Source organism: Trematomus bernacchii, unplaced genomic scaffold (genome assembly GCF_902827165.1).
Source record: "Trematomus bernacchii unplaced genomic scaffold, fTreBer1.1, whole genome shotgun sequence".
In the NCBI taxonomy this organism is placed as follows: Eukaryota; Metazoa; Chordata; class Actinopteri; order Perciformes; family Nototheniidae; genus Trematomus; species Trematomus bernacchii.
In genome coordinates, this window is record NW_022988050.1 from 129,306 (window position 1) to 149,010 (window position 19,705).

A 19,705-nucleotide genomic window follows, 5' to 3' on the forward strand; every position below is an offset into this window, starting at 1 on the left:
ATCTGTTTATTTGTCTTTTTTGTTCTCTGTCCTATATATATTCATGTTGCACTGTTGGAGGAGCCTGTCACTTAAGTTTTTCATTGCCTTATCTACACTGTAGCGAATGACATGACAATAAAGCCTTGAATCTTGAATCTTGAATGTCCCAAAATGTGTATAGTGTCTCAACACATATGTTATTTATGTCACTTAGTTTAATTCATTAGTGTTCCTCATTTTTATCCAGGGTTGTGGACATGTGTGCTTTTCTTCTCTACATTTAATAAGAAAGCTTATTCTTCCTTATTGCATGTTTTTGTTTTACCTGCTATGCCACTTTTTGCTGTAACCCTTTGCGGGACTAATATAGCCGTATACTTGCCAGCTGTGTGAACACGGAAATGTTGAGTCCCCAAGAGTTTTATGTCAGAAATGTATAGTCTGGGTCCACAGCACAAAGAAACTGCTGGATGCTAACCTGCTTATGTTGGGTCATTTGCACAATTGGCATAAATTAGCAAATGCAACAATAGCAAAAAAATGACTTGGCAGATTTTGACAATTTTTGTTCAATCAATTTCTGACATTTTTAGGATAAGAAATTGCAGTTTTTAGTTCCCTTAATCTTTCAAATCTATCCATAAATCATCAGAATCAATCAGCGCACCGGGAATACAATTATGGCACCTTTCTGGTTAACACTGCCATCTGTGATCCTATAAATGTCAGAAATTGATTAAACATCCTCAATAACCCATTTTTTCTTCTCTTCTGACAACCCCATTTTCAGAATCAGAATTCCTTTATTAGTCTATTTGCCAGCTCATGGGGTCCTATTGTGGACCGGGAAATGTTGAGTTTTATATAAGAATTGTATAGTAGCTACGGGTCCCCAGCACAAAGAACATTTTGCACAATTGACATACGTTGCATTAATTAGCAACGTGGGCAATGTGAATTTAGTTCCAGGTGTAACTAAAATCCTATTTAAGTGTTGATTATATCTCACATCATTAATCCAAATCTGCAAAGTAACTAAAGGTATTAAATATATGTAGTGGAGAAAAAAATAAACTCTGAAATGTAGTGGAGTAGAAGTACAAAGTAGCAAAACATTAAAATACTCAATAAAAGTACAAGTAGAATACACGAGTTAGTGTACTTAGTTACTTCACAGCACTGAGTAAGAAAGTATAGTAGTATAGTAGAAGTCGTTTTCTTTTTTGCATATTTGAAATATAATAACTTTACCCTAAAATGCACTAAATGTGGAGCTTAGTTTGCCAGTCAGAGTGTATGAAGGTCAGAATGCATCCTCTCTCTCTCTGCAGAGCTGCCATTGGAGGAGACGCTTCATGCTGAGCAGCAAAATGGCCGCCCGTCAAACGACTGACTCCACAGCGCTTTGAAATTTAAATTCTTCTGCACATTAGGGTTTACACTATTACAACGTTAGTACTTATTTACGAACCTGTAGCTTGTAACACGCGTGTATTTTTCTCATCGTCTGCCTGCCACTTACTTGACTGTGTCGTCGCTGTTTTTGTCGACGAATGCCTCAAAAAGCTAGGAAGAAAAAATCGCACTGAAGCACTTTAGCTAAGCTAACTAGCACGTTAGCTTCTCTTCATATGTGATTCCAGAGGTGAGTAAACGTGAACTGGACATATGCGTAGTGTTTATCAGCTTTTTTAACATCCCATTGTGTGGATATATGTACATATGCATGCAAAACGTCTGCAAGATAAATTAGAATGAGATGCTACTGCGCGAGCTAAAACCGTTAGCCTGGCTACTTGTAGCTTCTGTAACTTAGCTAACTTAGCATTAGCACTGATGTAGCAGCAGTTACTATGGTTAGCAGAGGACGATTTGTAGCTCAATGCTCGGTGTATTTGCTCTTAATGACCACTGTGTACTTGCATAACATTATTAACAATACTTACTGGGCTTGACAACTGGTTTATAATTATAATTTGGGTTTTTCGGTGTCTGCGTTATTTTTTTTTAAGCTGAAACCACTCCTTAATGTTAGCTATCGACGAGTAACCAGCAGCTGTTAAACCTGCTTAAACTCCTAAATACAATATATAATAAGTGGTTTGATGAAAACCCCTAACTGGATATACAGGGTGCCAGTTAAGCACCTTAAATCACCTGTGTTCTTTGGTTTTCGGTGACGATTTCCCATGTTTAGCACAATTCAAAGTACGTTTACTTCAGTATTGTACTTAGGTACAATTTTGATAGACTTGAGTATTTCAACCTTTTGCTACTTTGTACTTATAATCTACTACAATTCAGAGGTAAATAGATGAGTTAACATCAACATACATGACTATCATAATTATGTGGTTTAGAGGCCTGAGGTCAGAAAGGCTGTCAGTTTCACTGTCTGTGGATCTGCTTCGGTGTTATGACTTTAAGCAAAAACGAAACCAAATAAAAACAGACAATCAGGGCGTAGCATGACTGTTTGCAACCTGTTAATATGAGCTTAAATATACAGTGGGATTGTGGTTATTTCCACATTTTAATATTTCGGTGCATCTAATTGTTCCTTCCATCTCTAGTAGGTGTAGAGCGGCACATAGGGCTAGGTTATGAAGTCACATTTCACGATATTTGTGACCTTATACTTCGTTATTGTGACGATATTGTAGGGTTGACCATTGATGCTTTCACAACATCTTAAAACATTGAGCATTTTTTGTATTAATACCCACCAGGAATGTGGATTTATTGACCAACTAGCAAAGCAACAAGTCTAGTCAATTCAGTAAAATGACATCCCTTGAAGACCAGAACAGAACAAATAATATAAAGCACTGACAAAAAAAGCAAAGGAAAAATAATTTGTTGTCTGTGGCCCATTGTCCCTTACTAGAGTCCTCTATAAGCTGCTGGTTTGACAGCTAACAAAATAATGTTGGTCTTTACCTTCATAATGATCCTTTTGCAAGGAACAGGGTGTCCGTGTTTCTCACTAGATTTAACGCTTTGTGAAAGTTACTTTTCATTAATGCTGCTTTTAATTTGGGCTGGTTTTCCAGTTTTAAAATTATTCCCAAATGTTACCTAACAAAACTTCGACTTTTATTGAAAGACTGGGCAATAATTAAATATGTTTTATCATTTTATACTGTCTCAATTGATAATAATAAGCTTGTACTTAGTCAATCTAACCCTAGAATAGCACAAGAGTTTATCAATATTTATCCACATTGATGGTTCTAGTTATATTTGTCTATGTCATGCATCTCGATGTTCTTATATCGTGGATCCTTTTGATAAGGCATTATTTGGTGATCTTGTTTTGCATACCTTTGTGTCTCCACAGCTGTTTAAAGAGCCTTATCAAGAAGCTTTTCTCAAACACCATTTGAAACACAATTAAAGCACACACCTGGCTGTCAAACATTCAGTCTGTCACTTGTTATAGTTTCCACTGGAGTCACTCTGCTGACAACATTGAGTTGGCTGACTAAATCAAGCCCTTTGTAAACCGTTTAAATTGATTGACTTGAACAGCTTACGGTATCCTGCATGCGTTTGATAGGGATAATTACTGTTTGTTGCCCACATGTCCAGCAGTATTCTTAGCTCTAACACCTGATGGCTGATTCATCCAATCAAGCATGCAGTTTCATTGTCACTTACACAAATCCATCCGGATGCTCACGTGGCCATAATCCTCCATCAACTGAGCCTCAGTTATGTTGTCTTTTTACCTTGAGTCCTGCCGCAGTCATCATTAACTATTGTTCAATGTTTTTTTTAGCTATACAAAGAAGCACTCTGTGATTTTAAAATGGTGACTTTGTGACCACATTTTGAAATTTGTTTTGTCCTCCAGAAGAAAGGAGTACCAGGACTGGAGCTGTAGTTCATGGAAGACAAGAAAAGGAAAAAAGACGACAAAAGGAAAAGGGAAGCCTCTCAGAAGGTGAGCACGTTCAAAATCACTTCCATATTCCTAGATGTAAAAAAAACATGTGGCGGCGTCGTGTTGAACAGCAGTTTCATATCATTACATGTCATTTGTTAGACATTTTTATCCAAAGCGACTTACATACATTCAGTACTGTGGACAATCCCCACAGGAGCAATTTGAGGTGAAGTGTCTTGCCCAGGGACACAACGACATGCTGACTGCAGTGGGACTCGAACTTGCTACCCCCTTATTCAAAGTCCAGCACACTATCCACTGAGCCACAGCCTCCATGTCTTTCATATCTTTGAAACGTCCTTACATTTGGTTATTAGAGAGCTATTTCTTCTAATTTCTAATGGTTATTCTTTATGATGAGTTGGGATCCTACTGTATTCATATATTCCAACTTGAAAAACTCAATTTCAAAGCAGTTAATGTTAAAATATAGAATGGAGTGATCCCATTACGAAATAACTTCTCTTGGATGTTAATTTAGTCCAATCACAGCTTAACGTGTGCTAGGGCTGTATCCGAATATTCGGTCGTTGGCCTACTATTCGGTTTTCAATTTCGTTATTCGCTTTTTTTTTTCTTCCCTAAATGTATGCTATCAATAAAGGCGACTTGCCACATTCTTATACTATATTTATACTTTTTAATTGCACTGTTAAAATGCGTAAATATATACAATCTCAGCTTGGGCGTCCGACATCGCTTTCAATAGCTAGATCTGATCGATATGGACATAAACGCGAGTGAAGTCTAATCTGACGGGAGAGAGAGATCAGCTGCTGCTGACGAGTCGACACGCAGCTCTGCATGATCACCTGCAGCGGTGAGCGGAGCAAACACACACCTTCAGGTTAGAATATCACACTTAACTATTTTAATTACCTCTCAAACTACATAAAATAGTTATAGATATGTTTATTTTTACTGTCAGGAGAGGGAGAGAGCGCTCCGTTTATTATTCCCGTGTTATTATCAGTTACTGTACACTTTTGAATAATGTAGTTAATCTACTATAATTAGTTTGTTTTATATCGAATCATATCAATTTGTTTTAAAGCTCAATAAATAACAAAGAAGACCTTTGACCGGCACTTTTCTGATTTTGTCCGGAAGATTTAAACTTTAACGGACATGTTGACCGGCAAAAAAAAAATTCTAGCGGAAACTCTGGGCACAACAACTATGGCTTTACCCGCAGTTTAAACCGTAACGTTACACATGATAAAAACGTGCACGCGCGCGCCGAATATTCGCTGCTGATTACTACCGAATATCCGGAGCCCGAAAAACTGTATTCGTGACAGTTAGGGCTGTCCCGAATACAGTTTAAATCAGTAAACCTTGATTTATCAATGAGAATTTTTTTATTAAAGTAACTACTAATAACACATGTATTTGTTGGCAGAAGCTGATTTAGTGGCATCAAGCAGATTCATTGTAGTTATCCCTTTGCACTTTCCACAGTCTTTCTGAATGTGCCACCTAAACTACATGTTTAAATGCTTTAATTCACATCCATATCCCATCATATGTTGGTAAATGACATACATATTTATTAATGTCACCTTATATGATGCTGTCAATTACAAGTTTATTGTGATGCCAAACAGTTGGAGCTTTGTCATTCTTAACATTTTGACAAATCACTAAATCATTTCATCACGTTACATTAAATTACATTACATGTTACTTGTTAGACGCTTTTATCCAAAGCGACTTACATACTCAATACTGTGGGCAATCCCCACAGGAGCAATTTTGGGTGAAGTGTCTTTCCCAGGGACACACGACATGCTGACTGCAGTGGGGTTTGAACCTGAACCTTTCCTCTTTGAAAACATACATTTGCACCGTTTAAAAAAATATACGGTTAATAAATAATGTGGAGAAGACCAAATCCTGACACTCTACCGTTTTAATATGTGGATGACGTCTGTCAGTGTTACGTGAACACTGTCTAAGACAAAACAAGTCCCAACAACATGCTTTAGTTAATATCTTGGCACTAGAAATATTTCTTTATCTAACCATAATCACAGTTTCATTCTTGTAAGCACCATGTTTTCTCTTGTCTTAAACTATTTTAATCTTTGCTCAGAGCAGGTTGTTTTTACTGAGGTTTGATATTTAAATGAATCAAATGTGTGTTTTACTTGGCGTCCTAACTTTGATTCAAGAATGACGTGTTAACTAATGTGTTTCTTTCTCATTTTAGGTCACAGAACAAAAAAACAAAGGTAAGCAGCACAGTGTGTATATGTTCAGATAGAAAAGCCACACATTTGCTGTTTTTACCAAAGTACCTCTGTCTCGTGAAATTGGCTTTTGCAATTCTTAGAAACAGTCATTAAACCGATTTCACCTCGGCATCAGGGAATTATTTAGGCTTCTTCCTTTTCGCTGTTTCTGACCAATATATGGACTGTGCTCACATGTACAGGAAATACATTTTTGCACTGTTCTCTTAAGAATCAGAAGCGGGTTTATTACCAGGTAGCTTGACACGTACGAGGAATTTGACTTGGTGTCGTGGTGCATACATAAAAGTAAAACAAAAATGTAAAAACACAGATAGCGAACTATTTTAAGAACACTATAATAACATTAAGAACAAATATAGTAAAATAAGATGAAGCCGTATTTACATTGAAATAGAATGCAATAAGATATAACAGTGCAGTAAGCAAACCAGATATTGTCAACATGTGTGCAAGATGTATTTGGTAGCATTTCATAGCTTCTTGTAATGTAAAAAAACCATCTAATAAATAATAATAAAATAATCTGCATCAGGGAATGATTTTAAGAATGTTCTGCTTCCTTCCCTTTCATACCAATAATTAGACAGCGCCTACATTAACAGGAAATGAATCATGCTCTGTTCTCTTCAGATGTTTTTGGTTATATGCTTCTTGATTTCACACCCTCCATTTCTTTCCCTCAGTGCCAGACTTGACCAAGCCGGCGGTCGTCCAGTCTCCTGCCACTCAGAGCAGCTCTGCCTCCCCCAGCCCTGGACCCGCCCCCTCTGCCTCCCCATCCCCAGCCACCACCTTGGGCCCTGGCAGCGCTGCCACCCCGTCACAGGGCGGCAACAATGCCAAGCGCCTGGCGGTGGCCAACGGACAGCCCACCTCCAACACCATTTCTTCCTCCACCGCTGGCGGCCCCGGCGCTGCTGGAAACGGCAGCAGCGCGAGTAGCGGAGGCGGAGCTTCAGCGCCTCAACAGCAGCAACAAGCGCGCTACATGCCGAGAGAAGTGCCGCCGCGATTTCGCTGCCAGCAGGACCATAAAGTGCTACTGAAGAGGGGGCAGCCGCCACTGTCCTCCATGCTGCTCGGAGGAGGAGGAGGAGGAGGAGGGGGAGGAGGGGGGGATGGCCCCAATGCAAACATGGCTGCTGTCTCAGGTACGTGTTAGCAACGCTTTTGGAATGATATGTTTTTAGTTTTTGTTTATTTGTTTATAGTGTTGTGGACAGTCCCCATTGATCAACGGTCACAAAAAACAGTACATGGGGCAGCTTTAGCCAACATTGCTAATTTCCAGCTGTTGTCTCCGGCCAGATGATAATGGGCACCTTTTTGAAATCACAATACATCAACCGCATTAGTTAAAAAAAAAAAAAAAGGAGGAGGTTTGATTACACCGCGATGCACAATAAAGCGCCACAGGAAGATATTTCTGCTTGTGGTCATCTAACTTTTTTACTAAAGTGGCATTAGGACTTACTTAACCTCAATCAAAATGCACCTTGGGCAAAGAATAGCACCTACAATGGCTTGGCTTATTAAGAACTAAGAATTCCTGCCTTTTTTTAGTTTGTATATTCATGCTTGAATGCACTTAGGCCCTAGCCACACGAGGACGATAACGGTCATATCTGCTACAGTTCTCTATCAGATAGACGGTTCGGCCACACGAGGGACATAAAACGATAATGGGTCCCAAGGTGGGTAGATCTGCGAACGAAACGCTCTGGGGGGGCAAACGGCTCCGTGTTTACGCCTATACGATCATGTCCTGATAACGATGAAGCAATAGCCCCGCCTCTCCTGCTCAGAGATCAGCTGCTGGGCTCTCAGAAGAGGAGGAGGAAAAGAGAGGCTCCGTTTTTTATTATTATATAGCGTCGTTATCAATTTGTTTTAAAGGAGAGGTGTCATGCTTTTCCGGTTATTACCCGTCCCCTTGTGTGTTATGAAGGTTTTTATGCATGTAAACGGTGTGCAGAGTCAAAACCCTCAAAGTACACCCTGTAGCGAGTAAAACTCTAACACAGAAAATACCTCCCCAAAACGCCTCGTTGGAGATACGTCATTGTCCATTTGATTCTTCCGGGACGGCATGATGTCAAGCCGTACCCGGAACGAAATGGACCAATCCGTGGAGCCGTTACGTTTAGAGATGTCCCGATCCGATCACGTGATCGGGGATCGGAGCCGATCACGTGATTTTCAAAAGATCGGAATCGGAAGAAAAAGATCGGGGATCGGGATTTTTTTTTTTAATATAAAAATATTTTTATTATTTTATTTAATGTTACAAAACAAAAATGACCATGTTCACGTCTTAAAGTCATCCTGAGGCCTTAGTTTTGGCTTAAAATCACACAACATCATGTATGTGTTGCTTCTTTTGGGCTTGTTTTCATAGACCTCGTTGCTTATTTCTCTCAAATCTGTGAACTTGTGAAGCTAGTCAAGCTACCTCTTTCCAGTAGAGTAATTTTTGTTTTGTTACTGCACTATCTGCACTCAATTTGTTTACATGGTTATTTTGTGGTGGACCACTGATAAGCTTTATTTTGTTTTTGATCCAATGCTGCACAACTGAACTGATCCAATGCTGCTGTGAAAAAAAGAAGCTATATCCATGTTGGATAGAATGGGTAGTTGGGTACTGTCATTTAAATAAAAAAATAACCTTAAGGGACAACTTGAATGCTTTTTTTCCTTTTTTTTTCTCTTAATGCATTGCATAAAGATCGGATCGGGAAAAATCGGTATCGGCAGATTGTCAAAATCAAATGATCGGAATCGGATCGGGAGCAAAAAAAGGTGATCGGGACATCCCTAGTTACGTTACGTCCGCGGAGCCGTTACGTTAAGCCCCCGCTGATTGGTCCAAATTGACCGATCCACGGACTTCCTCACACACACATCTGTGTGCAGGGAGCAGGCAGCTCAGCTGATTTCTCCTCCCTGGCTGCAGGCTGATAACAGACAGTTGGGATCGCGGCGAAATTCTCTCTGCAGACCCATTCTCACAGCGTTTATCAACCTTTTTCTTACTCAATATCAAGCCACACTTACTGTTTTGACTTCGGATGTGAGTTTGTGTGTGCTCAGGATGAGTTTGGCTGTGTTTCGCTATGTATCCTAAACAAGGAAACAACACCTCCACGGAGCTCAGCGCGATTCACAACGTCCCGACCAATCAGAGCACACTGTGCTCACAGGGAGGGTGGGGGCTGGAGCTATTGGAGCTACAACGAGCCGTTAAAGGCAGAGAGTGACATTCAGTGAATACTCCTAGTTTACAGAGATGCTGTTTGAGAAACCAATGTGAGTTTGGAAAAATGCACAATATAAATCTATTTTAGTAGACCTCAACAATGGAATTATGATCAGTGGAAATGGCCATGACACCTCTCCTTTAAAGCTCAATAAATAACAAAGAAGACCTTTGACCGGCACTTTTTCAAATTTTGTCCGGAAGATTTAAACTTTAACGGACATGTTGACCGGGGTAAAAAAATCTAACTGAAACTCTGCTGCACGGTCCCCTCGTCCCTTGGAAGAGGCGGAGAGGTGGGTGTTTTTCATCTGCTGGTGGACTAACCGGAGAGAATTACAGCAGGAGCAAACGCTTGCCTCGGGGAGGGAGAAAAAGAGCCAGAGCGTCCACAGCGGAGAATAAACAGAAGGACAACCATGCGCGGGAAGTCTTCTTCGCTGCTTTTGTGGCAGGAGTACAGCGCCACTTACAGGCCTGGCATATGTACTACAGCGTCTCCAGCGCTTTCGAGCGGTCTCGTGTGAACGGACACGTTTCTGGTGCCTGTTGCGTGTGGACGGAAGACTTTTTTGATATCGATTTCGGTTCGTTTGGCATTGTTTCCTTCCCTAAAGTTTCGTCTCTTTTTGCTTTGTTTCAGATCCTGGTGCAGCTGCCTCCTCATTGGCCCTCACCTCATCATCAGTTGCTGCTTCTACTACTACTTCTAATTATGCAAATTCCATGTGGGGGGCGAGCTCAGGCAGCCAGACCTCCTCTCAGGGCAGGGAGAAGGTGATCGTGGATGGCAACGACCTGGAAGAGTGGCCCAGCATTGCCGGCAATGATGGTGGTGGAGGGGCTTCTTTCACCGTGGCCGTGGGGGGGGGGCGCCAGCAGCAGCAGCAGCAGCAGCAGCAACAACAACAACAACGTAATGCCTGTGAACAGCATCAGTGCCTCTGGCAACCAATCCTCACCCACTTCCTCGTTCTCTTTGCCCAATGAATGTATGCAGTCGTCCAACGGTGTGGCGTGGGGGACGGCTGCCTCCCCGGGTCATCTCGCAGGGGGGGGTGCAGTAGCTGCAGCCGGACCCCCTCTACCACCACCACCCACACCCTCCTCACTTTCCAAAGCCTCCGCTGTGCCGGGGAGCCATGAAGCCAGTGGCCCCGTGGACGGCAGCAGCAGCGGGATTCCAGGTGCCAACTTCAATCCAAATGCCAACCCTTCGGCCTGGCCAGCTCTGGTGCAGCAGGAGGGGGAAGGAGCTCCGTCTTCCTTCCATCACCAGGGCACCGCAGGGTCCTTGTCTGCCAACAACCCCCCCTCCCTGGGCCTGGGGGGTGGGGCAGTCGGGGTGCTGGGGGGTCACCCACCTTTATCTGTGAATCAATCAAGCACCCATCAGCGGCAACTTCACCAAATGCAATCCAGAGACCGAGAGATGGGTGGGGGGAAGTGGGACAGCGAATCAGCGGGACCAAAAATCGCAGGTGGGGGGGAAGGAATTGGGGGAGGAATGGACCGTGGAGGAGGCGAGAGTGGGGGAGACCACGGCCTCGCCTCCTCCTGGAGAGGCCAGTCTTCTTACCCTGCAGCTAACTCCAAAACGGGTGCCTCAAGGACTGACGGATGGGAGGGGGGCGGAGCTGGTGGATTCGGAGCTGCTGAAGGAGATAACGGGACCTCGAGTTGGGGGTATCAGAGTGCCACTAGTGGGGCGAGTGCTTGGGGTAGTGCTGGGAACGGCAGTCAAACCTCCGGGGTATCTCAGGGAGGGTGGGGGTCATCGGGAAGTGGAAGTGGAGGTGGAGGTGGAGATTGGGGAGGGAGCTCCGCTGCTGCCGCTAGTGGAGCTAATCCAGCAGGCGAGGGGGTCGGTGGAGTCTGCAGCAGTAACAGCAGCAGCAGTGGGGGCAGCACAGCTGGAAACCCCCCTGCAGCCCCTTCCTCCTCCTCCTCTTCCTCAGCAGCCGCCACCACTACGACCAGAGCTTGGGACAATCAGAAAGGGGAGAGTGAAACGGGGGAGTGGGGAAGTGGAGGACAGGAAGCACAGGGAGGGTCCTCCTCCAGCGGCGGAAATTCCAGAAGTGGGAACGGGCGAAGTCACAGTCGTCCTCTCATCCCTGCACCTAACGCTGAAGCTGCCTTACAGACCCTGCTCAGCCGGTCCGACCTGGATCCCCGGGTCCTGTCCAACACGGGATGGGGCCAAACGCAGATCCGACAAAACACGTCCTGGGACTTTGAGGAGCACGGAGGGAAGAGTAAAAGTGGATCGTCGTCAGCTACAGCGAAGCACGCCTCCTCTGCTCCCGGTGGTTCCTCTCAGTACTCGGGTGGACCCAGGACTCAAATCAATGAATCTACTGGGGGTCCGGGGGTCAATCCTTCCCTGGGTCCCTCCGCAGGGTCCGCAGGAGGAGAGGGCTGGGAGAGCAGCAGCAACAGTAGCAGTAGTGGGGCATCTCTTTCTGGGAGAGCCCCACCACCACCACCTTCAGGCCACAACATGAGGAATCTTGGCGTCTCACAATCTGGGCCGACAGCGGGACCGGGTATGGGGTCCGGGGGAATGTCAGGACACAGCCAGCAGGGGAAGGCTACAGGCTGGGGAGGTGGAGGAGGGGGAGGGGGAGGGGATGGGCAGCAGGCTAAAGGCTGGGGGAGTGAGGAGTGGAGGGATGGCAGTAGAGGAGGAACTGGAGGAGGAACTGGAGGAGGAAATGGAGGAGGAACTGGAGGAGGAGGGGGGGGGGGAGGAGGAGGATGGGGGGATCCTGGGCAACAGGGTGACCCTGCGAGTGGAGGCTGGGGAGGAAACAACAACAACAAGGAGGAAAAAGCACCAGGCGGGTGGAAAGAAATGGGAGGGAATGGAGGAGGGAGTGGGGGAGGGAATGGAGGAGGGAGTGGAGGAGGGAGTGGAGGAGGGAATGGAGGAGGGAATGGAGGAGGGAGTGGAGGAGGGAGTGGAGGAGGGAGTGGGTGGGGATCAGGACAGAAGGGGGGGGCGGGTAGGGACTGGGGAGAGCAACAGTCCAAATCAAATAGCAGCGCAGGAGGAGGAGGAGGATGGGAGGACGAGAAAAAGAGCGGAGGAGGAAACTCAGGTGGGGACTCAGGTTGGGGGAGCTGGGATGAAGGGGCTCCTCGGAGAACCTGGGGAGCTGGGGGCACAGGGGGAGGGGAACGGAGGAGGGATGGGGGTCAGCGGCGGTGGTGGAATGGGGGGGTCCAAACCCCATCAAAGTTGGAGTGGAGGAAACAAAATGCACCAGATGCCAAACAGCCAGCCGGGCCCCGTCCCGCAGGCACAACTGCAGCAGCAACAATCACAACAATCACAGCCCCGCAATCAGCATCCGCAGAGAGCGATGGACCAAGGGGCCATGCAAGGGGGTGGGGGCGGGGGCGGGGGTGGGAAAAAACCCATCTCCCAAGCCCCGAATCAGAACCAAAGCTCAGGCTGGACCTCGGGGCCAATCCCTGCCGGCGCCGGAGGAGGAGGAGGTGCCGGAGGAAATAGTGGAGGAGGAGGAGGAGGAAATGGTGGAGGAAATGGAGGAGGGAATGGTGGAAATGGAGGAGGAGTTGGAGGTGAATCTGAGCCCAGCGGCTGGGAAGAGCCGTCACCTCAGTCCATTAGCAGGAAGAACGAGATCGACGATGGAACATCAGCATGGGGAGACCCGACGCATTACAGCTACAAGCCCGTCAACCTGTGGGATAAAAACGCAGCCGCCGCCGCCGGACAGCAGCAGCCGCCGCCGCCGCCGCATGACCAGCAGCCTCATGTTCAGGCTCAACAGCAACAACAACAGCAGCAGCAGCAACAACAACAACAACAACAACAACAACAACAACAGCAGCAACAACAACAGCAGCAACAACAACAGCAGCAACAACAACAGCAGCAACAACAGCAACAGGAGAGACAACAACAACAACAGCAGCAGCAGCAACAGGCACCGCCAATACAGCATCCGCCTGCAAGACAAGCTGCAGGGATCGGAGGTAACAGAGACTTTAACCCTGGCCATGGACCTGCAAAAACTTCAGCTATTGGTAAGATACTAGAAAGTGCCAATTTGACCATTATAATGTGATTTTTAAGTTGTCTTAAAGAAGAAAAAAAACTACAAATTACATAAAATAAACAAAGTGAAGCTCAGTCAATGGATAGGACGGTTTAGGATTAGTCAACATAACACTCCGAATAATGAATTGATTGTGGTCAATTTCTATATATAATCACGAACGAGAAAACATTGATAACTTGCCGTCATGGTGGAGTGAAAATTGTAAGCTTCCTCCATCTTACAATGTATTGTCCCTGTTTGTGTGCAGGTCCGTCAGGTTGGGGGGGTAATTCTCCAGCTAGTCCTACAGCAGACAACGGCACGATAGCGTGGGGAAAAACTAATGAAGCTCCTTCTGGCTGGGGAGAACCTGAAGATGCTGGAGGGAAGACATCGGGCTGGGGAAACCCTTCTCCCAACCCAATCAAATCTGGTTAGAACATCTAATGAATACTAAAGCATGTGAGATCAAAATGTACCTGGTTGTGCCGGGGTACATTCAAGATATTTGATGCATTACATTTCCAAGTCAACTTTTTTGTCAATCTTTCAGTTTGTGTGTACTGACGGAGAGATCCAAATACCGTTTCCCACAATCCTGAATACAAAAACAAATATATATTAAAATTAGGGCTGTCAGTCGATTAAAATAGTTAATCGCAAATTAATCGCACATTTTGTATCTATTCTAAATGTACCTTAGAGGAATATTTTTCAAGTTTTTAATACTCTTATCAACATATGAGTGGACAAATATGCTTTATGCAAATGTTTGTTTATTATCATCAACAAATATTCTCCTGAATATTCTCAACACAACAACCTGGAACCTCTCTCTCTCTCTCTCTCTCTCTCACTCTCACTCTCACTCTCACTCTCACTCTCACTCTCACTCTCACTCTCACTCTCACTCTCCCTCTCTCTCTCCCAACCCTGTGTACTTCTCTGCACTGAGCCAGTTGCTCAAACAGGCAAGCCTGTTTACAGTGGTCGCTCCTCTGTCTTCATAACAGTCAAAGCATGAGACTGAAGTTCCCACTGTGGGTCAAAATAATGCGTTGTGATGTGCAGTCCACACGTTGGATGCGATCTGAATTATCTCTCGCTAGAATCTCCCACCATCCAACTAACAACAACAACAACAACAACGTCAAGCCTTTGGGCTCTGAAACTACGGGGCGGGCCGAGGACAAATGCACATGCGTTAATCGCACGTTAAAATAATTAGTGGCGTTAAAGGAAATTGCGTTATTAACAAATATTGTATTCAAATATGTATATACACAATCAACAGACACATGTATACATATGCACACATTAAGACAAAAGCACAACAATCAATATATACAAAATAACAGTCACTTCAATAACTTTGAGAACAGTAAAAAAAGTGTCTGGTGCTGGATTTGAGTGTCTGTGTGTATGGGGTGTTAAAGTCCAGTGGGGGCGAGGGGGGAGAGAGTACAGCCTCCTGACAGCCTGGTGTAAAACATTTGAAACATTATCATGCTTAAGAGACCAGTAGTAGAAAACACAGAAATGAACACAGTGGTATTTACTCTTGATGCTTTTTCTCCTGCAGGTTCAAAGTCTATGCAAGATGGCTGGGGGGATAAAGAGGCCTCTGTGGCTGCGACACGTCACTCGAGCTGGGAGGATGAGGAGGAGGGGGGCGGTGGCGGTGGCGGCGGCATGTGGAACAGCGCCGGATCCCAGGGCAGCGGCTCCTCTTGGGGCCAGGGAAGCAACGGGGGCTGGGGGCAGAGCCACCAAGAGAAGAAGCCCAGCAGCAAGGTGATACTGATTAATACTGTGCAACTTTATCTAAACTATTATTTAGAAACCAAATCCTGAATGGTTCTGAGCAGGACCTGTGAGGTGATGCTTGCTATTTGTTGTTGTTGTAAAAGTTATTTCTTTTTGGTTGTTTTGTACAAAAAAAATGATTTTGTTTTAAACAAGGAATCAAATATCATGGATGCTGATGACGATGACCTAAACTTTTATTTTCACGAACAATGTACGCTACAACGGTCAATAAGTCCTTGACAGCGGTCTGTCTGTTCTGGATTAACAACGTGTCACGTGTTCTGAATTGACCAATCAGAATCGAGTATTCAACTAAGCCATGTAATAATGGCAAATGATATAGGTTCTGTTTTAAGAGTGGCATTGTTTTGACCAATTTAGTCATGGATGTATTTTATGCCACGATTGAATCTCACTGAAATCTAAAAAAAGATTCTAAGATTAAGAAAAAAGTTGTTGGTGGGTACTTTTAATTAAATTGTCCAACTCTGGTTAGTGGTTTTGTATGGCAAGGTTTTTGCACTTATCTATAATTTCTCTGTTCAAACTCCTCTAGAAATGTATTGTATGCTCATGTTATATTTGTCTTTCAGGGTCCAATGAAGCCTGGTGGAGGAGACTCCTGGATGAGTCCCATCAACAGACAGTTCTCCAACATGGGGCTTCTGGTAAGACACATTTTTTTTAACTTAATATCTGGTATTGTGATGTTAATTTTCTTTAATGTGAAAGGGTTAACAAAGGGTGTCCGCGGGGTCTTAAAAAGTATTAAAAGTTGATAAATCAATTTAGCGAACATTAAGGCTATTAAAAAGTATTAAACGGCATTTTCCAAGGTATTAAGAAGGTCCTCAGCAACGACAACATGAAACACCCTTTAATTTACTGCAACGACATGTCGGGAAACCCCCTCAAGGCGGCCCCATGCATAGCGCACCGTAAAATGCTGCTTCTTATTTTAAGTTTTGTTGCCTTGCTCCGCTCTGTGGGGGGGGGAAGAGTGTGTTGGGGCGCCACTGATGGTGATGAAAGCTGGTTCGAGGGGCCCCCACAGACTCTAGAATCGCCACTGTCAATCGGGATCAAAGCTGTCCGGTCTCACATGCTAAGTGCTAGCCAGAAAGCCGCGGCGTTTAAGTCCCGACTCCCGATAGCCAATCCGTGCCTCCCCTGACTGCACGTCGCTGACACACACCGCTGCAGACTCTGCACGGAGGAGCTGCGGAGTCCAGGCGATGTGGCTCCTCCAAGGAAGAGACACACGTTCACTAAGCCGAACTATATCCGGTCACAGAGATCTGCTATTTTAAAGTCAAGTCAACAAATATCGACCCTGAATATAGTCTATATTAAGAACGAGACAAGTCTTAATATATATATCGTTTTTTGTAAACATATGACAAATGTGCGAGGGTGATGACGTCAGAACATCGTCCTTAGCCCCGGACAGCCCCGGCCCAATTTAACCCCTGGGTATTTGTGAGGGAGCTCCTATATGGCATTACCCCGCTGAAGCTCACCAAGGTTTAATATAGTTCAAAGTTGTGTCAATTGTTTTGTTTATTGGTCAAATACTGGTTTCTGAGGAGTTTTACTGGAATGAAAGAGCACAAAGTGTGTCTACAGAAGCAAAAAAGCAGCATACTGCATTAAACCTGACCTTGACAGAGAGGTTGAAGTTCATGTGGAGAGGAGGCTTCAGTAGTCTGTCTGTTTTATCTCTTGGGAACAATGCCTGAATCAAATACTACTTTCTAATGGTTTCTTTTTCTAATAAACCTTGCATTGGGTTGGTCACACAATTCATTCTCTTGTGAATTATGAGTTATCATAAACTGTTTAGTTGTGCTATCTTACAATCAATACTGTATATAGTAAATGTGAGGTAAAGTGTGTCGCCAATGTAACCGGTTAGAACTCGAAGTGGCGATGAGGTCTTAAAATGTATGGAAAGGGTCTTAAAAAAGGTCTTAAAAGGTATTACATTTGACTTCAGGATTCCTGCATATACCCTGTAAAATCCCTCTCCACCTAGATGTTGTGTTTTAAAACCATACACACTTTTTTAGCCAGAATGGTAAACATTTATTTTGCAGGATGCTAATTTCCTACATTATATTTATTCTGTAATTTCTTTCTGACAGAACGATGATCCCAGTGGCCAGAACAACAACATGGATCTGGCTCCAGGTTCCCTCCAAGAGAAGAAGATGGAAGCGGAGAAAAGAGCCATGGGAATGAATATGAACGATTACAACGGAGACATGAGGAAGGTTGGCAGAGGAGGAGGAGGGATGGGTTATCGTCCACCTGGATCCAAAGAGGCAGCACCTGGAGATGCTGGATCGTACTATGACAAGGTATCGTCTCAACGCCATCTTTATCGGCCTTTTGTCGTCTTTGTCTTTCTCGTGTCTAGTTAACTTTGTCCTTTCTTACTATTCTTTATTCCCTCTTGTGATTCTACCTTCTCTGCCTCGTCTGCACCATTCCTCCCTGTTTCAAACTTCCCCTTCCCACCCCTTCACCTCCACTTAAATTGGTCACCCATTGGCTGTCACCGTGACAGACCTTGCCTTTGACCAATCAGGATTGGTGTCTTGGGGAGGAGGGTCCTTGCTCTCTGTACTCACCACCCACTGTCTACAAGTCCCATTCCCTCTTCAACCACACTATTCCCTTTAGACAAGTAAGATAACCTCTCCTCTTGTTTCTGTCCTGCCCCTTTCTTTTTGTGAGTTCAGTGTACTTTATGTTCTTGTGGTTTTTGGAAAGATAATCCTGCTATAGGAGTGGTGCAGGAATGAGTCCTCAAACTAGGAAATGAGTTATCGTTTTAGCACTTCTGGTTCCCTCAGAAGTCAATGGACTATAGAAAAGTTTTTGGTTGGAAGCCTGAAAGGACTGTGGTTAACACACGCTTACACATTATCAGGTTTGGTTCTACGACAAACTAAGTCATTAAATACCAGACTTGTGAATATCCGAAACTTCTATGAATACAGCGTTTGCTAACAAGTGTCTTATGGCGCATTTCCACTGCAGCGCGTAGCACGGTTTAAGCGTGCCGTGCCAAACCCGGCCCGTTTTTTGTTGCGTTTCCACTAGGGGTAGTTCCGGCTAACGGGTACCGTTTCACCGTTTTTCTGGCTCTCCAAAATCGTGGTTCTTTCCGGGCCAACAACCGGGCTGAATATGCTAAACTAGTGACGTGAGTGGCTACAACTACAACACAATGAACATATTTGACCGTGATTTAATTGTAATACACGTTTCAAAATGATGCCGAAGTAACAACATACTGATACCGGTTAGTAAAAACCATGAATTAATGCTTTGACAAGTCTGCAGACAGACAGCAGGCGAAAAACCTTTTAAAATGCGTGTTTTCTAAATGGAGATTGGCTAAGCTAACGTTGTATACGCTCCGACCGTCCACACTCACAACAACGGCCTATACAGACATAAATAAACCAGCGACTGTATTCACCATGACACAGGCAGTCTGTGGTTTGTACTTGTTTCACTTTTGTCTAGTTTCTGAACACAGGGTTCCCGCGGGGTCTTAAAAAGTCTTAAAAAGTCTTAAATTTGATAATCTGAATTTAAGGCCTTAAAAAGGTCTTAAATATGACCAAAAAAATAAGAAAGGTCTTAAATATGATTTAGAAGGTCTTAAAAATGATCGGATTTGAAAGGTACTTCTGTGTTGAGATCGCGTCTAAATGTGTTTTGGGGGAAATGTCCGGGCTGCAAAGTAACCAGTACGGTAAGAGCCTTTCAGTTCCCCCCAACAATTTGTATTGAAATAAATCAACATGGAACCAGTAATCACTAACTTTGTTTCCCCCGGCCCCTTATTGGAGAACACCCAGCTAGTAACCTAGCAAGCTTCAGCTAGCGGCAGTCAGAAACTCATGTATCTTAGAATCTACTTAAAAATAAATATGGGGAAGTGTAAGTTCAACCGTATTTGGTTGGAAAACATCGAATTTAGTGCTTGGTTGAAACCAGTGGAGGGGAACGTGTTTGAAGCCCGCTGCACCTTTTGCAAAAGAAAGTAGCGTATGCTAATGTAGCGTTAGCTAGTGCAGCAGCTCCTGCAACAACACCGGCGGACCTCTGGGCGACGTTTGGGTGTATGTCAACCCTAAAAGCGGAGGTGCCGTAGACGCTAAATACCGTAGCTAAACACCAATCATACAACAGCAACGATGAAAGATTGTAGCCAAGGCAGCAGAGCTCTGAATATAGCTCTTGTCTGTCTGTCTCTGTCTCTGTCTCTGTCTCTCTCTCTGTCTCTCTCTCTCTCTCTCTCTCTCTCTCTCTCTCTCTCTCTCTCTCTCTGTCTGTCTGTCTGTCTGTCTGTCTGTCT

The 19,705-nt window shown here is 44.4% G+C and overlaps 1 protein-coding gene across 1 annotated transcript in view; it reads left to right on the forward strand.

Annotated features, from left to right (window-relative positions):
• The first annotated feature begins 1,320 nt into the window (after positions 1-1,320).
• The window catches only part of tnrc6b (trinucleotide repeat containing adaptor 6B), a 36,320-nt gene continuing 17,935 nt past the window's right edge, over positions 1,321-19,705 (forward strand). Inside the window, 13 exon segments of the mRNA XM_034118923.1 lie at positions 1,321-1,627; positions 3,839-3,928; positions 6,144-6,165; positions 6,873-7,340; positions 10,092-10,321; positions 10,323-12,327; positions 12,421-12,626; positions 12,628-13,507; positions 13,790-13,954; positions 15,104-15,315; positions 15,924-15,998; positions 17,475-17,690; positions 17,900-18,019. Coding sequence (XP_033974814.1) covers positions 3,872-3,928; positions 6,144-6,165; positions 6,873-7,340; positions 10,092-10,321; positions 10,323-12,327; positions 12,421-12,626; positions 12,628-13,507; positions 13,790-13,954; positions 15,104-15,315; positions 15,924-15,998; positions 17,475-17,690; positions 17,900-18,019 — 4,656 coding nt within the window. The 5' untranslated portion in view covers positions 1,321-1,627; positions 3,839-3,871.